Raw genomic sequence first — 20,004 nt, forward strand, 5'->3', positions numbered from 1 at the left:
TCCGCATGAAGAAAATCATGTAGAAATCACAATGGTAGTGCTAGCAAATTTGGCAAATGTAATTTTTTCAAAATACACACAAAATAATCAGAAAGACATATGTTTACAGAGTATTATGAAAATCTAAGGTACAATTTAAGACATACAGCAGGCTCCTGAAGAGCCTTTTACTTTGAAAAAAGGGACTATGCCTACAACTTCAGTATCACCACCTAGACTTCTGAAAAGGCCAATGATTTTCACATTTTTTGTTTCAACACTATATTTTGAGTTCCAACATGAAGCTCTTATTTCATGTACTTACAACAGTTAGAACATATACTAAAATGTCCTCAAGAAACAGAAAAAAAAATACCAGTAACAAAATGATTTTCTTTTGATTGGAAGATGACTGAGTAAGGCAAGGAACTAAGACATTATCAAATGCTAGGTGCTGGGCAGAGACCAAAGAAAACAGAAATTGGATTGTTAATAAAAGAAGCTAGGACTTGACCCTAGAGGCACAGAGGCCTCAGCAAATAACATTCCACCAAAGTGAGCCTGATCACAGCCCTGAGGTGGAGGAACTTCATTAAATCTCATCTACACTCTAAGATGACTCCCAGGACTCAGTATCCATAGCCTTAGGTGAGGTCCTCCCAGAATATCCTTCACACACAGCCACAGGAAAGGATTAAGAAAAGTTTTCCATTCATCATCCCAAAGATCATAATACTGGGCTTTTTTTTTTTTTTTGGTCAGTTTTAAAATTGAAGTCTCCTAATATTTACACTTCCAATCTCGGTTAAATTGTCGAACTCTTTGCACAGATCTGAAATTACTTCAATTACAGATAATGGACCTAAATTCCAGATTAAAAGCTTCAAATGAAAATACATGACTAAAAAACTGACTAGTCCTCGTTCAGGAGTGCATATTCTCCTAAATCATTACAGTTCCTCCTACTGCGTTTGAGCATTGACTAAGAAAAGAGGGGACCAGGACCAAACATGACACAGTTTTGCCTAAGAAATGCAGGCTTAATAAAAGTACAAATGGAATCTGTAGTTGACATAATTGCCTGATTATCAACTTAATTTTCAATATTAATTAATCTTCAACTTTATATTAAGAGCTTTGTTCCCAATGACCACAAAAATGTTCTTACTATTGAATGGGTATGTGACCTTTCCAGTGTGCCACAGAAAAAATTCGCTTACTGACCTAAAATGGTTTTAAGAACTCAAAATCCATCAAGTCGTTTGTCATGGAGGCTAAAGAACATAAACTGTGGCAAACTGAACAGGCCAAACTCTGAGTAATTCTTTCAACCAGGCAATGCTGTCACTTATTTGAATAAAATGCCATGTTCCTAAATTTTGAAAGAGACTACAAATTATGGTCCTCAAGACTGACTACTCTCCTTGTGTTTCTTTTTAATTTCACCAGGGAATCTGTCATTGCTTCTACATACATACACACACAACACACACACACAAACACTCCACAACAAGCTTAATCTCTTTTCTGCAGACACAATTTGAAGGCACTGTTTTTAACCCTAAGTATACAAGCTCATACCAGTTACTGCCAGTGTCGCTTTGGAACTGCAGGTGACAGATGCAGAGAGCTTCCAGATGTACATTGCTGCAGTTTGAGTCTTATTGCAAAGCACACACTGACAAAGCCAGCAGATGCACATCTTGGCAGAAGGAGAGCTTCTTAATACATACTCACAAACCATCATTCATTATTATCCTTTCGGGGGACTGTTACTGGCTGTCATTAAGCGATTATCACTACTCGCATCCTTGCTCACCCTTATCCATAATTCATTTTCTCTTCCTCAATTCCAGATCCGTTCCTTGTCAAAGCCTAATTCTGGTCAGTAATGATAATGATGTGTGGCTATGTGTGTGCGAGCCGGTCGCAGAGCTTGGATTCGGGGCCTGAGCACTGACTGTCCCTGAGCTTTTGGCACTCAGGGCCGGTGCTCTGCCCCTTGGGCCACAGCTCCACTTCTGGCATTTGGGTGGTTAACTGGAGGTCAGAGTCTCACGGACTCTGCGGCCCGGGCTGGCTTCGCGCCGCGATCCTCAGATCTCAGCCTTCCCGAGGAGCTGGGATGACGGGAGTGAGCCGCGGGAGCCGCTGATTATTTTAATAGACCGTTTCCACTGGCACTGCCAGAAGCGGGAGCCCCACCGACCAAGCCGCTATTCGGGAGTCGGTCTTTCGGGCCGGGGACCGTGGGACCCCGGCATCACCGCACGCCCCGATTCCTCGGGGTGAGGGTTCGGGAGGCACGGGTGGGGGTGCAGGGGGGGGAATCTCCCGTCCCGGTCCAGCCCAGCGCGGCTCAGCCGGCACCCTACTGGGCACCGCGCCCGGCGGTGCGCCCCACCCCCACCCCGTTATCCGCGCGGTGCCCCGGTATCACCCCGGGTCCCCCTCGGAAGTAGGCTCGGCCGGGCCGCCCGCCCCGCACACCCCCCGCAGCCACCCGCCCCCGCCCTGTCCCCGCCCCCGCCCGCCCGCCCGCCCGGGGCCGGCTCGGGCGCCCGCACGCCCGCCGCGCGCCCGGACGCCCCGCGGCCCGCACCCGGGCCGCCGAGGCCCGCCTCCCCCGCCCGGCGTCGCCGACGGGGTTACCGTGGGAAGATGGGGCGGCCGCAGAGGACGCGGCGGCAGCGCTGCTGCCGGTGGCGTCGGATGCGAAGGAGAAGCTGGAGGACGAGGATGAAGATGAGGCGGGCGCGCTCCCCAGTCTCCATGGAACTCCCGCCCCGGCCCGTTGCTAGGAGCCCCCTCCCCTCCCCCCCGAGGCTCGGGCTCCCGTCTTTCGGGCTTTGTTGTTCCGGGTACAGAGCCGCCGCCGCTTCCCCGCGACAATAAATAGACGAGACGCGGAGGAGCATCGAGACGGCGCGCGCGGGGCTAGAGCGCCGCCGGACAGGCCTCTCCGGGGCTCCGCGCTAGCCAATCACTTCCGGCTCTCACTGCTCCCGTCACTCTCGCCCCGCCCCCGCCCTCGCCTCCCGCCCCTCGCTTCCCGCCCGCTTCCTCCTTCCGGTCCGGGGGCCGAACCCCGCCCGCGCCTCAGTCCTCCCGCTGGGTCTGGCGGCGTGACAAAGGAGCGCGGGGATGGAGACCCGCTCGGGAAGGGCTTGGGGGACTGGGTCTCCCGGGGGTGGTTTTTGCTGATTTCTAAACAGGGTCTCTGGCCTAGGTACACCACAAACCCCGCCCCACCCCCAGTCCGTGGTAACACAACCCCCACGCCACACCGGCTGGCCTGCTCCCGAGGACAAGCCCTGCTCGGCTTCCGCGCACAGCCGCGCGATCCTTTACGACGTCGCGGTAAGGGGCTCGCTAGGAACCTGCAGTCGCGGCGGTGGAGACAGCGGGCCGGGCCGGGCCGCGCGCGTCCGTCGCGGGTCCCTCGGGTACGGCGGACGCCGCTGGGGTTTGCGGGCCGGGTTCGTTCTCCGCGGGCCCGAGCACCAGCGAGTCCGGGGCTCCGGATCCAGCCCGAGGAGGATGGGTGGGCCTGGGGATAGGGCGGGGGGCGCTGGGCCCCAGGGGTCGGGCGGGGTCGGGGGGAGGCGCCGGGAGTGGGGCGCGGCCGCGGTGGCTGGCGGGGTGGGAGGACGCTCACGTGGACGCGGGGCAGCGAAGGGCTGGTACTGTCCGCGGCTCGGGTGATCGGGGGGTCCTGGGGTGCACACTCGCCAGTTTGAACCGCCGAGCTGGTGCTCGAGTGCGACCTCGGGGTGGTCTGCGGGGCTGCCCACGGGACGGGACTCTCATAACGGCCCCCGGGGTGGGGGACGCCACGCCCGCGTGGGGTGTCCGGGAACCCCAGGCTGGAGCTCTCCAGTTCGGCTGCAGTCAAAACCGGGCGGCCCTGGTTGAGGGAACTCCGATTTAATTATTAAAAAGCCAGGCACGAAGCAGCTTCGGGGGGGGGGGGAGGTCTGGCTTCTGATTGGTGTGCGGGATGATGAAAACGGAAAATGCCGCTGTCCTTTAGAAAGAGAAAACATGGACGAATTAATTCTGAGGATCTGGGAGTATGTATCCTCTTGAATATCTGATGTTTACCAGTTCTCCAAGAATGCTTCTTGAGCTTTCGCTTCTCGCTGAATGTTAAGAGAAAAATAAATGTCTTTGGAACCTCTGTGGAACGTGGCATTTGTTTCAATTTCCATACTAATTTATTTGTGAGGAATATCAAGTGTACCCTATACCACATATAACTCAGAACAGGAATCAGCGTTATAAAGTAATACCTGTGCGGTCACATTTCCGAGTTGTGGGTCTGAGAAGAAGGTATGTTCGGAGCTTGCTGTGTTGCTGAACGAGGCTGAATAGGACATCAGGAACACAGAAAAGAATTACAAGATAAAATTTGGAGTAAAACTAAAGCCTGGGGGAGCATGCATTTTTTTTTTCAGACTAAAGGGGTTTAAGTTTTCTTCCAATACTAGAGAAAGTGGAAAATTAACAAGATCTGACAAACCAAGGAAATTGGCCGGAGAAAGTTTCTGTACCTGGGGCTACTGCCATTGGTGAAAAGGCAAATTTACAACAGGTGACTAAGACACCCTCTTCTTCCAGGCTGGCAAGTTACCTGGAATCTAGCATGTCAGTAACTCTGGACTTTGGTCATGAGTCAGTGAACAGTTTTTCTCATTCCGGAATTGGATATGGTTTCTGTGCAAACACCATGCCTCATTAATAATAGATTTATTGAATGCATATATGCTATCACACAGTTTCTCTAATCAAATTCACAATGAGAGGCAATGAGATTAAAAAGTCACTGCTCTTTATAATGAGCCTTGTTATTCAAGAATGCATTGTTTAGAATATGGTTATGTAGGTTAGAACATAGTGTCAGAATATGAAGTATATGTTCTGAAGCAATACTCAGTTCATACAAAAATTGGTCCCTGGAAGTGGAGAACTGCAATTGTTTGACCTGAAAAGTAGACCTAGGTTACTCAAGGTGGTGAGGAGGATGAGGATTCATTCTTCCTAGGCTGGAAAAATGTCAAGCTTCATTGCTGAGATTGGTTATTAAAAAATACAGTGTACAAACTGGGAAGCTGAGGCTCACACCTGTAATCCTAGCTGCTCAGGAGGCTGGGATTTGAGGATCTTGGTTTGAAGCCAGCCCTGGGGAAAGAAAGTCCTTGGGACTCTTATCTCTAATAAACTACTCAGAAAAAGCCAGAAGTGGCTGTGGCTCAAGTGGTAGATTGCTAGCCTTGGAACAAAAGAAGCTCAAAGATAGTGCCCAGGCCTTGAGTCCAAGCCCCAGGACTTGCTTCCCCTACCCTCCCCCAAGAAAGATCCAATACACAGACCAAAGCCAGTCTGCAGATTGTACTAGTTAGCAATGAAATATATGTAGAAATGGGAGCATTTTGAAATAATCTGATAGAGCATTGGCCTTTGAAGATACCACTTTGTGGAAACATTTTGGCATGTTAAGCATGGCAGCACATATCTGTAATTCCAGGTAATCTTGAAGATCACCATTGAGAGGTTAGACTGGGCAAGTTATCAACACTATCTCGGAAATGGAATGCAAACAAAAGGGCTGACCTCAAGTGGTTGAGAGCTTTCTTAGTTTACGTGAGGCCCTGTATTCAATCCCCAGAACTGGAAAAAAGAAAAAGGAAAGAAGGCAGGTAGGGAGGATTAGTGACAGGCTGGTGACTAAACAAAAGTTTTGTTTTTATCAGTTTGAGAGAACTGTGGTAGTTCTCTAGAGTTACAGAACACATACTCAAACATATATGTAAAATTTTATAGATTATATAAAATGTACAAAGGTTTATGCTGTGTGTGTTAAGTAGAACAATGACTTTTTAAATTTATTTTTTAAAACAGGCTATTGTAATATGTTGATTACTTCTTGGCTGTAAGGAAGGGTTAGGAGTCATGTAGTTCAGCATGACCTTTCTGAAAAAGACAGGTAGGGCTGGGAAGGTGACTCAGTGGTAGAGTGCTTGCCTTGCATGCATGAGGCCCTGGGTTCGATTCCTCAGTACCACATAAACAAAAAGAAAAAATCCGGAAGTGGCGCTGTGGCTCAAGTGGTAGAGGGCTAGCCTTGAACTGAAGAGCTGAGGGACAGTTCCCAGGCCCAGAGTTCAGGCCCCACGACAGGACCAAAAAAAAAAGAAAAAGAAAAAGACAGGTAATGGGGTAGCAGTAGGGGGTTACAAATATTGTTAGGAGAAGTCTTTCTGCTAGTGGATTAATTTTCCTGTATATTAAAGGATCAGATAATATCTACTTGGCCAACTGAAATAACCTTCCTACTTTATATAAAACTAATACACTAGAATGAATGCAGAGATCTAGGAGAACATTGGAGTCAATGATGTCTCCTTCCTTAGGATTTGTCACAAATATCTTCTGTGATGTGCCTTACCTGAAAGATAACTTCATAGGCCACATTTAGTCAATTTTGTGGATGGAGCCTGCTGTTATAATCTGGCTTCATAACCCAGCCTGTTCCCTCCCATCTTCCCTAGACAGTCCAAAACAAAAATCAAAGAACAAAGATCTTAGGTGACCAGCAGAGCAACCAGGCTAAATTTCCATCAGGCAGGAAAAACAAGGAAAGGGGCTCTATTTCAAGCCATACTGGTCAGGGACTGTTGGCTCTAGCCTATAGTTCTAGCTACTCAGGAGGCTAAGATCTGAGGACTGAAGTTTGAAGCCAGTCAGGGCTTGAAAGTACGTGAAACTTCACCACCAGAAAGCCAGAAGTGAAGGTGTGGCTAAGTGAAAGTGCCAGTGTTGAGCAAAAAAACCTATGGGACAGAGCCTAGGCTCTGAGATCAAGCCCCAGTATGAGCACAAAACAAAACCTACCCACCACACACGTACCTGTGTGTTTGTGTGTGTGTGTGTGTAGGGAGGACTTATTTTACAAATGAACAATTTTATTAAATGAGTTAAGACAAACTTTACAGACATAACAAAAGGCTCAATGGTTAAAATAAAACCAACAGTATCATAGCATCTCAGCTGGATTACATGTGGAAAAACTTTCAAAGAGCAAGTCCACAGATAGGAAATGAAAGGGAAATTTTTTTTTAAAAAGTCTGTCCTGAGACTTGAACTTAGGACCTGGGAGCTGTCCCTGAGTTTTTGTGCTTAAAGCTAGAGTACTATCACTTTCCACAGCTGATTTCTGGCTTTTTGGTGGTTAATTGGAGATAAAAATGTCACAGATTTTACCACCTGGGTTGGCTTTGGATCTCACCCTCTTGAGAAGCTCAGATTACAGGCATGAGCCATCTGTGTTCAGTAGGAAACTTGTTTTTATTAGCCTAGAACTCTTCTAGGAAGAAGAGTTGCTTGTTCTTATTTTGAACAACTACTCTGCTTGGCTTGTGCTCAACCTAACCAGAGAGCTGAAAGAGCCTCAGTATCTTCAGTGATGGATAGAGAAGTGTTTCTGACCTAAGCTGTGCTAGCTTGGTAGAAACTATTCTGTATTTTTGCTATCTCTTGTTTCCAATAGTTCTATTTCTGCACTGTAAAGATAGATCTAAACCTTTCAATCAGTCACTAGATGCTATCGCAAGGTTAATTTTATGAGTTGAGGATGTTGGAGAGACATTGAAATAGGACAGGGTTTTCTTCCCAATCCCAGCATGCTTCAGTAACAGGCTCTTGCAGCAACAGAAGGCTGAACTAGAATCCTCCTTCACCTGAGGTGGCTTCCTCAGAGGTCTGAAGAACAGTAACAAAGTCTCCAAATGGGCCTCATTCAAAGAGATTATTTGTTTTGTGCAAAATGTCAAAAGTAAGAGATAAAGCTGGGCTAAGGGGTACATACCTGTAATTCCAGCTACTCAGGAGGTTTAGGCAGGAAGATCAATTGAGCCAGCCTGTACAACATAATTAAAGTGTAGCTAGATAGACTATCAAGCAGTGAGAGATAACCAGAGTGGGCTAACCAGCTGCTAATGGTTCATCTAGAAGGTCAAGAGTTTGGATGGAATAGAATTGGAAAATGGTTGACAAGGAAGTCTCTGAAAGAGGTATATGGATAGGCATGCCTGAATAAGCAGAGACTATAAAGACACTTACATTCTATCATAATGCACAATAAGTGATGTGCTCTGAAACTGTCTATCAGCATCTTTGCCCCGACATATCACTGCTTGATCAATGGTCCTCTGATCAAAGTGGCCTCACCTACACTCACCATGCCAACTCTGCAGCCAAGTGCTTAATCTGCTAAGAGCAGAGAACAGTGTGGAGTCTCTAACATGGCACCATTCCCAGGGGCGATGAGCTGGCCATCTGGTGGCAGGTTGATTACACTGGATCACTTCCATCAGGGATGGAACAAAGATTCATCCTTATTAGAATAATCACATACTCTTGAAATGGTTTTACATTTACTCTGTGTAATCTTTCTAACAGCACCAGTATCTATGAGCAAAATACCTTAACTATCCTCAGTGCCTCTGCTCAGGGAAACTCATCTCATACCAAAAGAAGTGCCTCAGGAATACACCACCACTGGGAAAGAGCTGGCTTAACTGAACAGTGAAATAACTTGCAGAAAACCCAGTTGTGATCCTAGCCAAGAGACAATACCTTGGAAAAATGGTATTCTGCTTAACATAGTATATTTGCTAAGTCATGCGGCACTCTCTCTCCCATAGCAAGATTTATTCGAATCAGGTGTGGCAGTAATTTATCTTACAATGTTACCTAAGAACCTTTCAGAATGTCTCTGCTCTTGCCTGGGAAGTTCATTGCTGCTTTAGAGACTTTAGTGATCCAAGCGAAGAGTGCCACTGTCGGGAGATGTATTAATTATTCCATGAAATTCGATAAGACTATTACCTGGCCATTTCGAGTTCTTAACACAGTAAAGAATAAGGCAAAAACAGGAGGCAGTCGACAGGCTAGAGTGATGGAGCCTAATTACCAAAGAGGAATTGGCTTGAGGACAATCAGGAAGCCAGGGGAATCCTCTAAATACTTGGCAGCATGAAGAAGTGTGAAAAGGGAGAGCAAGGAAAGATAAAAGGTAGGTCATTTGAGGACCTGGACCCTGGAAAAAATGAACATTTGGGTCATGTCATCAGGTAAAGAATCCTAAGCAGCAGAGGTTCTAGCTGATGGCAGGAGGGATTCAGATTGAGGAAGGGAATAAGGAAGCCATAGATACCACTTAGAGCCTGTGAAACAAAAAGACTGTGGTATTCCTGCATATTTTCTGTTGGCTCGCTATGTTTGTCTATTTGTGTTTATTAACCCCATTTTCTTCTTTTAAATCCTTCCCGTTTTAATTCTATATTCAAATTATCAACATGGATTGCTATAACAAAGTACCACAACTTGATGGCCTACAGCAACAGAAATATGTTCTCTCACAGGACTGGAAGCCAAACATGTAGAATCAAAGTATTAGCAGGACTGGTTCCTTTCAGAAGCTCCAAGTAGTGTTCCAGGCCTTTGTCCTAGTTCCTGATGGCTGCCTGACATTCTTTGGCATTCCTTGGTTTATTACAGGGTCACCCTAATCTCTTCTTCTATCTCCACATCATTTCTTCATTTAAACCTCTTTTTTTTTTTTTTTTTTGGCCAGTCATTGGTTTTAGGGCCTGGCTCTCAAGATTTAATTATATTTGTCAAGGTTGCATTTCTAAGTGTCCAGTTGAAAGGGCTGAAGGCTAGGACTTTATATCATTTTTTTAAAAATCGGTTGTGTTAGGGCGAACAAATACAGCAGTGATACTCACTAGACACTATGTTGAGAATGAACTATTACAACCTGTGCTGGACGGGGGAGGGGGACAGGGGGAAAAACTGCAAGAAAGGGGGGGGGGAAGGGGTGATACTTCAAAAAGAAATGTACCCATTACCTAACTATGTAACTGTAACTCTTCTGTACATGACCCTTACAATAATAATTTTAAAAATCAGTTTTGTTGATTGAGATAGAATTTATACTTGATAGAATTAATTCAGTTCAAGTGGGTAAAATGGTTTATAGCTTGTTCAGAGATTTGTGCACCCTCCCCACAATCTAATTTGGAATGTTTTCCTGGTCTAAAAAGAAACACTGTAACGATTAGTAGCCATTCTTATTTGGCTTCCAACTATGCTCTGTCTCTTACCTCAGGGTCAAAACGGTTACTTTTAGACTTTTTTGAAGCCACATTCAACTCCCTTTAGAAGTTAATTTCACAATTATTCTTCAGACAGCAGCATGCTAAGTTGAACTCTAGCTGAATTTGAGGATGGATACATTGTCTATGATGGATACAATGACTCCTAAGATTCTGTTTTCTAGTTAGGGGAAAAGGTGAAGTTCATTGTAACTTACTACACAGAAGATAGCCTTGTCTGGCTATAGGAGGAAGGCGGAAGGTGAGTAAGTCAGATAGGGGCCTGCAGTACACAGGCTGCTACAGTATCATCAGCCTCCACATTATGATCAGCCTCTTTAGGGTGTGACCCCTGAGACCCACGCAGCTGCACTAACGTGCAGCTCCTGTAGTAGTTACCCCATCTTCATCCCCTCACTTTGCTGTAAACTACCTTCCTCAACAGATTTCTAGCAAATTCCATGAAGCATGAACAAATAGATCGGGAGCTCAGCCATGGTGTGTGTGTGTGTGTGTGTGTGTGTGTGTGTGTGTGTGTGTGTGTGTACATGCGCGTGCGCAGCAGACCTGGTACTTCCAACTCAGCTCAGCCATGGTGTGTGTGTGTGTGTGTGTGTGTGTGTGTGTGTGTGTGTACATGCGCGTACGCAGCAGACCTGGTACTTCCAACTCAGCACTAGGTGTAGTGCCTGCTCTATATATGTGTTATTTCCGTATTTCAGGGAGTTTCCTTTCCTTACTAGCCAAGCCCTAGTACTCTAATCTCATTCAACATAACAATTCTTTACAGTCTCTGTTTCAATTATGGGGTGTGTTCTCTCTCCTAGTTGAATTCTTTAAAAAACTTTTTTATTGTAAAGATACTGTAAAGAGGGGTTACAGTTTACATGAGTAAGGTCATGAGTACATTTCCTATGGAGCATTGTTACTCTCTCCTTTGTTTTTCCCCTACCAACCCCTTTCTCCCCACCTCCCCAACTCCTCCCTCCTCCCCCAAAGTTGTAAAGTTCGTTTTCAACATAGTGTCTTGTACATCTCATTGTTATAATGGGTCAACCTGTATCCTTATTTCAGCAATTTGTTATTTCCCTTCCCCTCCCCAAATTAGAAAAATGTATATACAAGATGCAGGGCACTGAATCAAATCCCACCTTGCTGACTACTGAGATTGGATAAGAAGTATGGGACCAAAGCAGGCCCAAGAATTGCATACCTCAGGATTTATTAAAGCACATTAGGAGAAACCATTTCCTTTTCTGAGAGTGAAACCAAGAGGAATATGAATTGATAACAGTATCTCTTGTCTCCTCTGTGACAAAGAGTATGGCATTCCCTAGCAGGTAACAAATGACATGGAGAACAGCAGAGACAAATGATGAAAAGAAAATCCAAGCATGTGTAAGACTGTTCACATAGAAAGGCTTAATAGCATAATGATGTCACTTCTCCCTAAATTTAATGTTATTTTAATCACAACCAATAATCATAGGAAAGAAAAAATTCAAGGATGTGTCCCAGGAAATGGAAAAAGGAACACTGATACTGCTGTTACAGGATCGGTGAACAATGATGCTTTAGGAAGAAGGTCTCCAAAGAGAGAAGGCCTCTGCCTGGTCCTTAGGTAACAGGTTCTTGATGTCACCAAGAAGAATCTGAGACATCAAAGTAGAGAGCAAGAAAGTTTAATAGTAAAACAAAGAGAAAAGAAGATGGAGTATATAACCCAGATATGGGCATGGGCACATCTGACAACACATGCAGTGTGAGTGCTTTAACTTCCTGGGTCTTTACATGGAACAATAAGTCGGAGTTTGGCTCAAATTCACCTTAGGAAAGGTGCTGCCCTTTGTTCTAACACTTGATAGCTTTTTGCCTTTTTTTTTTTTTTTTGTCTGTCCCGCAGCTCTTCAGCTCAAGGCTAGTGCTCTACCTCTTGAGCTACAGCACCACTTCCACTTTTCTGAGTGGCTTATTGGTGATAAGAATCTCACAGACTTTCCTGCCTGGGCTTTGAACCATGATCCTCAGATCTCAGCCTTCTGAAGAGCTAGGATTACAGTGTGAGCCATGGGCATCTGGCCTTTTTTTTTTTTTTTGCTATTAAAATTGTATCATTTGGGCCCAGAGACTGATGGATTTTTCTCCAAACTTGAGTCATTGATGCCTGGACTTCTGTCCAGATGAAGGATGGCTCCTGTCACAAGCTGCTTTCAAGAACGGTGTTCATTCTTGAGATAAATATTTTCTCAGTAAGCATTTGTGCATTTGTGTGTGTGTGTGTGTGCGCGCGCGTGCGCGCACGCACGTGCATGCTTGCACATGCATGACTGTGAACCCAAAAGAACATTTCTCTGAATAAGTCTTTCTTTCAGTCTTTCTTCAGTCTTAGAATACTAACTTACTGAGCCGGCAGGCAAGCTGAGGAGCAAAAGTGCTCTTTTTTTTTCTTTTTATTAAACATTGCAGCTTATGAGAGCATGTGAAGAAAAAAATAGTGCTTCTGTGCATTCAGTCAAGCTATTCATTAATACAGTATTTGTTTCTGAATTCTTCTTCTTATTTTCTAATCCTGGGGCTTGAACCCAGAGCTTTGGGCTCTGTCCCCGAGCCTTGTGGTCAATGCTAACTAGCACTCTACCACTTGAGCAACAGTAAAACTTCTGGTTTTCTGAGTAGTTTATTGGAGATAAGAGTCTCATGGACTTTCCTGCCTGGGCTGGCTTTGAACCATGATCCTCAGATCTCTGCCTCGTAAATAGCTAGGGTTACAGGTGTGAGCCACCAGTGCCTGGTTTATTTCTGAATTCTTGACTGATGTTTCCTATGCTTTATTTTCCTATGACCTCTCCTGCCTTATTTTCCTTCTAACTGAATTCAGTCCCTTAATCTTAAGGGAAGCTGATCGATGGAGGTCAGTCTTTCCTCATTTAGTAGAGGTGTTGACCCTCTGGGGACCTGGCAGGGATCTGCAGTATTGTCCTATCAAGGGGCAACATGGGAAATTCATTGTTCAACTGTCAGGATCAGATGACACTAGAAGCATCCTGTGGGGTTTGTTTGTTTTTGTTTGTTTGTTTTTGTTTTTATATTTTACTAGAAGCCATACAATGAATTAAGGAAGGGAATGCATTAACAAAAAATATTAGAATATATCAGCAGAGTAATATTTTCCCATATGTGAATAATATATACAAAAACATTAAGGGATTTGAAAGAATCATTAAGACAGGATCTGACATTATCTTGTTTTTCTATTGTTGTTGTTGGTCATGGGGCCTGAACTCTGGGCCTGGGCACTGTCCCTCAGCTCTTCAGCTCAAGGCGAGCACTCTACCACTTGAACCACAGTGCCACTTCCAGCCTTTTTTGTTTATGTGGTGCTGAGGAATCAAACTCAGGGCCTCATGCATGCAAGGCAAGCACTCTACCACTGAGCCACCTTCCCAGCCCTGATATTGTCTTTGTTTACAAATGTAAGTCCTAGAATACTGTGTGCTTATTAGCACCCTGACATGAAATAACTCTATGAATATAGACTTAAAATATTTGTAATCAGTGGGAATATTTTTAATAGAAACTATTAAAGATACAAATTTAACTTTAACATAAAGATATCTGGTGGAAGGACTTGTCTCCTGGGTCAGTTATCTATTCTCAGGAACCCTTTCTTCATGACCTCTCTGCCTGAGGTATCTTGAAAGGAAAAGAACAAGTAACTCCATTTTAATTTTGACACTGTTAGATACAATAGGCACACTGAAAAGCCAAAATAAGTAATACAGCACAGTAGTAGAACAGGATGGACATAACTCTGAGTATAAAAGAACAGAAAGTAGAGATCCATATGTTTTAAGAAATATAGCAAGTGATAAAGTGGCATTTCAACTCTACTGGCAAAATATCAACTGTTAATGAAAGCAGTCAATCAATTGTTTGAAATACAGACAGTAAGATCTTTATTTCATGACACAAATAAATTCTGCATGGATTATAGACACCTTCTGTCTCCGAACTTAACTGCTTTGGGGAGATGTTCTGTACATTTGTCAAATGGATTTCTAAGATACTCAGCTTTGCTACGTTTTATTGACAAATCTGTATTCAATATTCATATAGTTGGTTTATAAATGATTATGTAACTTCTTTTTCTACACAACATAGAATACATTTTATCTGAAAAGTGCAGAACATACATGCACAAAATCAAGTCAGCTTGCTTGAATCCCTTTCAGCCTGCAATTCCCTTTTCTCATACAATCCTTCTCAGAACATCTATTTTACACAGTCTGGACTCTCCATTTCTGTGGTCTCCTGGTGCCTCTCAGACTGGTTTTTAGTACTTCTCTAAGTTAATTTTGTATTGGTATTTTTTGTTAATTCAGTTGAATTTTGGAAGGGTAAAGAGATAAATATTTATTGCTAGGTCAAAAGTTCAATTGGGCATTAAAAATACAATTGAGAACCAAGATAAAATTAAGAACAAATATTAACATTATTTTGAAATATATAAGATAAATGATTATTTTGAAAATGCATTTCACCCTCTTGTGGTGGGGAAAGTTACCTGCTTTATTTCTACTCTGCAAACTTCACAACTCAATTAAGTTAGTCTCTAAGTCTTGTACTGTTCAAAAGAAAAATTTGGTGAGTTTAATATCTCTCCTTGTTAGGAAAACTAGATTGCTACCACATATTGTTTAAATCCTTTTCTAATAGAACAAAAAACAGGAAATAAGAAAAGCAGTATAAAGGTTAGCAAATATAAAGTCAGAAGGAGACACAATAAAACAAACAAAAAATAGAGCATATGGGAAGTACTAAGATACTGAAAACAAGTTCTAAATGTTGACTGATTTAATATTTATAAATGTATAAAATGACCCTCTAAATGACAGAAAATATAACTGGTCAAAATAACTCTACTATCACATATATATTTTTATATTGAGCTAATTGATTAGTTAAGAGACAGATTTATTCTGGTGCATTAAAATATAAGCAAACAAAAAGGAACTTTGTTTGTAAGATATTCTTTATATTTATAGACTGGAAAAATGGAAAATAAAACTGAAAAGGACTCGACAAGAAATGTACTCATTATCTTACTCATGAAAGTGTTAACCCCTCTGTACAGCATCTTTACAATACAATACAATTTAAAAAAAAAAACTGAAGGGCTGGGAAGGTGGCTCAGTGGTAGAGTGCTTGCCTTGCATGCATGAGGCCCTGGGTTCGATTCCTCAGTACCACATAAGCAAAAAGAAAAAAAGCTGGAAGTGGCGCTGTGGCTCAAGTGGTAAAGCGCTAGCCTTAGAGCTGAAGAGCTGAGGGACAGCGCCCAGGCCCAGAGTTCAGGCCCCACGACCAGACCCAAAACAAACAAACAAACAAACAAACAAAACTGAAAAAGAAACCAGAGACAGTGACATACACCTGTAGTGCTAGCTACTTGGATGGTTGAAACAGGAAGGTCATTTCAACTTACCACCCAGAACTATCCCAGTCAACAATACCGCAAAATCCTGTCTCACAAAAAGAAAAGACTCCAGGAAATACTAATCATAAAAACTAGAAGCATATGAACATTAGACAAAGTAAAAGCAAAATTGATATATGGTGAGAAATTGATAAATTTACATCAAAGTGAGACAATAAATTTCCCTGGATAAAGTAGATACAAATTAGTAGAGATCCAGAACATTTAACTAATACAATTAACAAATGTGTTATTTACTTTGAAGAGTAAAGGTTCAAAATTCATCTAAAGAAACTAGAAAGGACTGCGCATGATGGTACAAACTTGTAAACTAAGATACTTGTGAGATGGGGGTAAGAGGATTATAGTTCACCATCAGTCCTATGTCAAACAATAGCAGCAGCAGTAACAGCAACAACAACAACAAAGAGAAAAGCAAAAACAAGCACGAAAACAAAACTCCAAACAAAAAAACAGCCAATCAAGCAAAGAAACAGATAATAGCTCAATCATGATCTTATTTTGGGTGAAAATTACCTAAAGTCAAGAAGGACTGGAAGCATGGCTACAATGACAAAGCACTTGCCTTATAAGCAGAAGGCCCTGAGTTCAAATCCTAGTACTACTAAAACATAATGAAAAAATGATACCAGAAAAAGGAAAGAAAGTAGAAAACATGTTGAGATAAAGTAAAAAAGAAACTGAAGATAGAGAAAATTATTTTGATTTTTTAAAATAAAAGCAATGAGTCAGGTTTTGTGGAAGCCACCACCTAGAAAATTAATAGATGCTCAAAACCAATTAGGAGTGGAACCAGAGGAAATGCTAACTTCAGATATAACAAAGATTAAGCAAATATAAAAGATAACACCGTGAACAACCCCCTGCCAATAAAATGGAACATTCTGATGAAATAAAAATCAAAAGATAGCTTAGCACAAGTGACTCAGGTAGAAAGGAAGAAACACTGAATTTTTGCAATTGACCAACCCTACAACTACTACAAAATGCTGGAAGAGGGGAACCTAGAAACTCTTCTTGAAGACAAATATTAAGAGAACAAGAAACTATGAGACCAAAATAAATAGATACATACACCAATAGCCAAGACCCTCCCCCCCCCCCCAAATAGCCACACCAAACATGGAAAATGAATACAGGAAGTAATCATGCTCTGTGACCAGTGGCCAAATGTAAGAGTTTGAGCATTCATTCTGATGTTCTCACTAATCATAATTTCCCAGAGATCAAAGGGAGTGGGAAGTTGAACAGGACAACTTTCTGACTCTAAAGTAAGACAAAAGCCTCTATCCCAAGGAGAAGATATACCTGAAGTAAACCAGCTCTCTTATACTTGGTTTCTATTACCTTGTTGTCTAGGGAATTTCCAGCTTTGAACTCAGATGAAGGTGATCTCAGACTGATAGTGTCATTTGGATGCCTAGCAGAAACTAAAAGATCTCTCTGTAGAAAAAGAGTTTTATCACACTTCAAATTATTTCTATGAATGCATTTCTCTTACTACCAGCACATATGGAGTCAGATTTAAATGTGCATGTGAAGATAGATTGCAGTGTAAGCAAGATCCAACAGAAACAACAGACAATAGAAATAGACCCACAACTATGTAGTGAGTGTGTTTCATCAAGTCATAAAGCAGGTAATAGAAAAACTATGATTATTATTTGATTAAATAAAAGCTAAATTATGCAGATAGGAAATGGAAGACACAGGAAGAATAAAGAGAAAAAAGTGATGGCTAGCTCCATAATATATACATCAAAATCAAATGCAATAACTTGACATCTAACATAGAATACTGAAGTGCAATTAATAATAATATATATGTTAAGGAAAGATAAGTAGAATTATATATTACAAGCTGCTTGTATTATTAGAAAGGAAGAAAGTTAACTCTGCTTGTTGTAATTTTTAGGATAACAAAGTACATATGAACTATATGACCTATATGAGTAAAGGAGAAAAATTAAGTAACAAGCATTCATTGAAAAGAAGTATAAAAGGAAGAGAAATATTTAGTAAGCAGCAAGATAAAAAGCATGCACAAAAATGGTAGGTTAAACCCTAAATACATACAAAATTATGTTACATATATGTGGTTAGAAGTGAAGCTTATCAAAGATGATTAAGAAAAATAAAATAGCAAAATCCAACTATATACAATCTATAAGATGTGTCTACTACATAAAATTTAAAAGACAAAGCAAAAGTATGAACAAGAGTATATAAGCATTAATCAAATGAAGTTAATATAGCTAGGCCAGATAGTTTTTAAAAGAAAAAAAAACATAATAAGGCCAAAAGTTTATTCCCTAAAATAACCATTAAAATTACAAATACTTATTTGGTTTAGAAAAAAGAAAGTTAGAAACATTTGCTATAACAAAAAAGTCACTATAGATAGGGTAGCTATTTAAAACAGTAAAAGGACAGGATAAACATTACTATAAACAATGAGAATGAAGATTTCAAATTTGAATTGGATTTTGAATTTGAATTTGAATTCACCATTTGGATCACTCCTCTAGTCTTTTTATCTCTCTCTCTTTCTCTTCTCCTTTCTCCCTTTAGGAAATATTCCTAGAAAAAATTTTTCATAGTTAAGATTTCAAATTAGTAGTCAAAAGTATTTCTACAAAGAAACTTCCAGGTTCAGATGGCTTTTGTACATCTGCCAAAGACTCCAAGAAAAAATTCAATTGCAGTCTTGCATAATATATTTTAAATAATAAAATAATTAGAAAATTATATAAGAGAAATCTTACATAATGTATTCTGAATAATGGAAAATGCCTCCAGCTTCATTTTATAAAAAACTGGAATGATTTGTTACCAAAAAAGGTAACAAAATGAATGTGAAATGGAAGTCATGCAAATTTCTGGAAGTAAATAGTGGAAAAGTGATAATCTCAAAAACTAGGGTTGAAATCATTTGGTAGCCAAAAGCAGAGAGGAAGAGAGGAGAACCAAGAGGAGGAGGAGGATTTGGAAGAGGAGATGGAAGAAGAGGAGGAGGAGGAAGAAGAGGAAGAAAAAGAAAGAAGGAAAGAGGGAGGGAGGGAGGGAGAGAGGGAGAGAACTAAGGAAGAATGAAAGGAATGAAGGAAGGGCAGGTCAGGAAGAACAGGAGAAGGAGGAAGGAGAATAGCAAAGGAGGAGAGAGAGGAAAGGGGAAGGACAGAGAAAGGGAGAGAGAGAAATGGTCTGGACGAGTGGGACAAATGGCAAGGAGGCCTAGAATTCAGTTCTGTACTGCCAGAAAGAGTAAGAGAGAATTCCATCTATACCTTATATCACAAATAAAGTTTACTCAAATTGATTTCAGACCTAAAACTATACAACTTCTAAGAGAAAACATAGGCGAAACCTTTAGGATATCAAATTTGGCAAATACGTACTGTATCGAAAGAATATCCATTAATTCTAGACTAATACCTTGGATATCATTAAAATCAAATTTTCTATTCTTTATAATACCTTATAGAGAGAATGAGAAGGTAAGCCAGAGATTTGGAGAAGATAGTTGCAATCATGTATTTTGTAAAACTCACCTATTAAAAAAAAACCTCCATAAAATAATGAGCAGAAGACTTAAATAGACATGTTGCTTAAGATACACAGATGGCAGAAGAGCACATAAAAATGCCCCGTCATTAGTGAGCAAAGAAATATGAATAAAACCATAACAAGATACTGATACACAGCTAAAAGTTTTAAAAATTGATCCTGCCAAGTTTTAGCAAGGACATGAAGAAAACTAAATCTCTTATACATTGATAAAGGGGATGTAAAAACACTTCAGAAATCATTTAACAATCTGTTAAATGTTAAATCTATACTTAACCATATGATTCAGCCATTCCACTCGGGAATGGAACACACATTTGTACAAAGTCGTATACACAAATGTTCATGGAGGATTTATCTAGACAGGTATTGTGGTATTGGGGATTGAACTCAGGGCTTTGCTTAGTTCTACCAGTTCATACGCACACACACACACACACACACACACACACACACACACACACACACACACCAGGGCTTTGCTTAGTTCTACCAGTTCACACACACACACACACACACACACACACACACACACACACACACACACACCAGTTCCTGGAAGCTTTATTTGTAACAGCTCAAATCAAGAAACAATTTAAATATTCATTAATAAGTGAACTGGTAAACAAATGGTGGTATTATAAGTAAATTAAAAATACGTGGCTGTTGCTGCTGAAATAATAATATTGATGATTTGAGATTCATGAATAAATTGCATCATTAGTTACAAGTGTGCTATGTAAAAGATAGTCAAAAGTTAGTATCTGTGATTCTATTTACATAAAATGATAGGAGATTCAA

The 20,004-nt window shown here is 41.5% G+C and overlaps 1 protein-coding gene and 1 long non-coding RNA gene across 5 annotated transcripts in view; one reads left to right on the forward strand and one right to left on the reverse strand.

The window, feature by feature from the left end:
* The window catches only part of Tbpl1 (TATA-box binding protein like 1), a 28,730-nt gene extending 24,852 nt beyond the window's left edge, over positions 1 to 3,878 (reverse strand). Inside the window, exon 1 of one of the 4 annotated variants that reach the window (XM_070010557.1) lies at positions 3,638 to 3,878. In XM_070010557.1, the coding sequence (XP_069866658.1) occupies positions 3,638 to 3,789 (152 nt within the window). In that variant the 5' untranslated portion in view covers positions 3,790 to 3,878. Of the gene's footprint in view, positions 1 to 2,631; positions 2,929 to 3,637 lie in introns of those variants that run through there. The other 3 variants (XM_070010559.1, XM_070010556.1, XM_070010558.1) reach the window with 3 other exon arrangements.
* Positions 3,066 to 20,004, forward strand: part of LOC138819219 (uncharacterized) — a 34,989-nt gene continuing 18,050 nt past the window's right edge. Inside the window, exon 1 of the long non-coding RNA XR_011369370.1 lies at positions 3,066 to 3,339. This is a non-coding gene — a long non-coding RNA (uncharacterized lncRNA). The remainder of the gene's footprint in view (positions 3,340 to 20,004) is intronic.

Source organism: Dipodomys merriami, unplaced genomic scaffold, assembly GCF_024711535.1.
Source record: "Dipodomys merriami isolate MVZ:Mamm:240054 unplaced genomic scaffold, mDipMer1.0.p SCAF_8, whole genome shotgun sequence".
Classification (NCBI taxonomy): Eukaryota; Metazoa; Chordata; class Mammalia; order Rodentia; family Heteromyidae; genus Dipodomys; species Dipodomys merriami.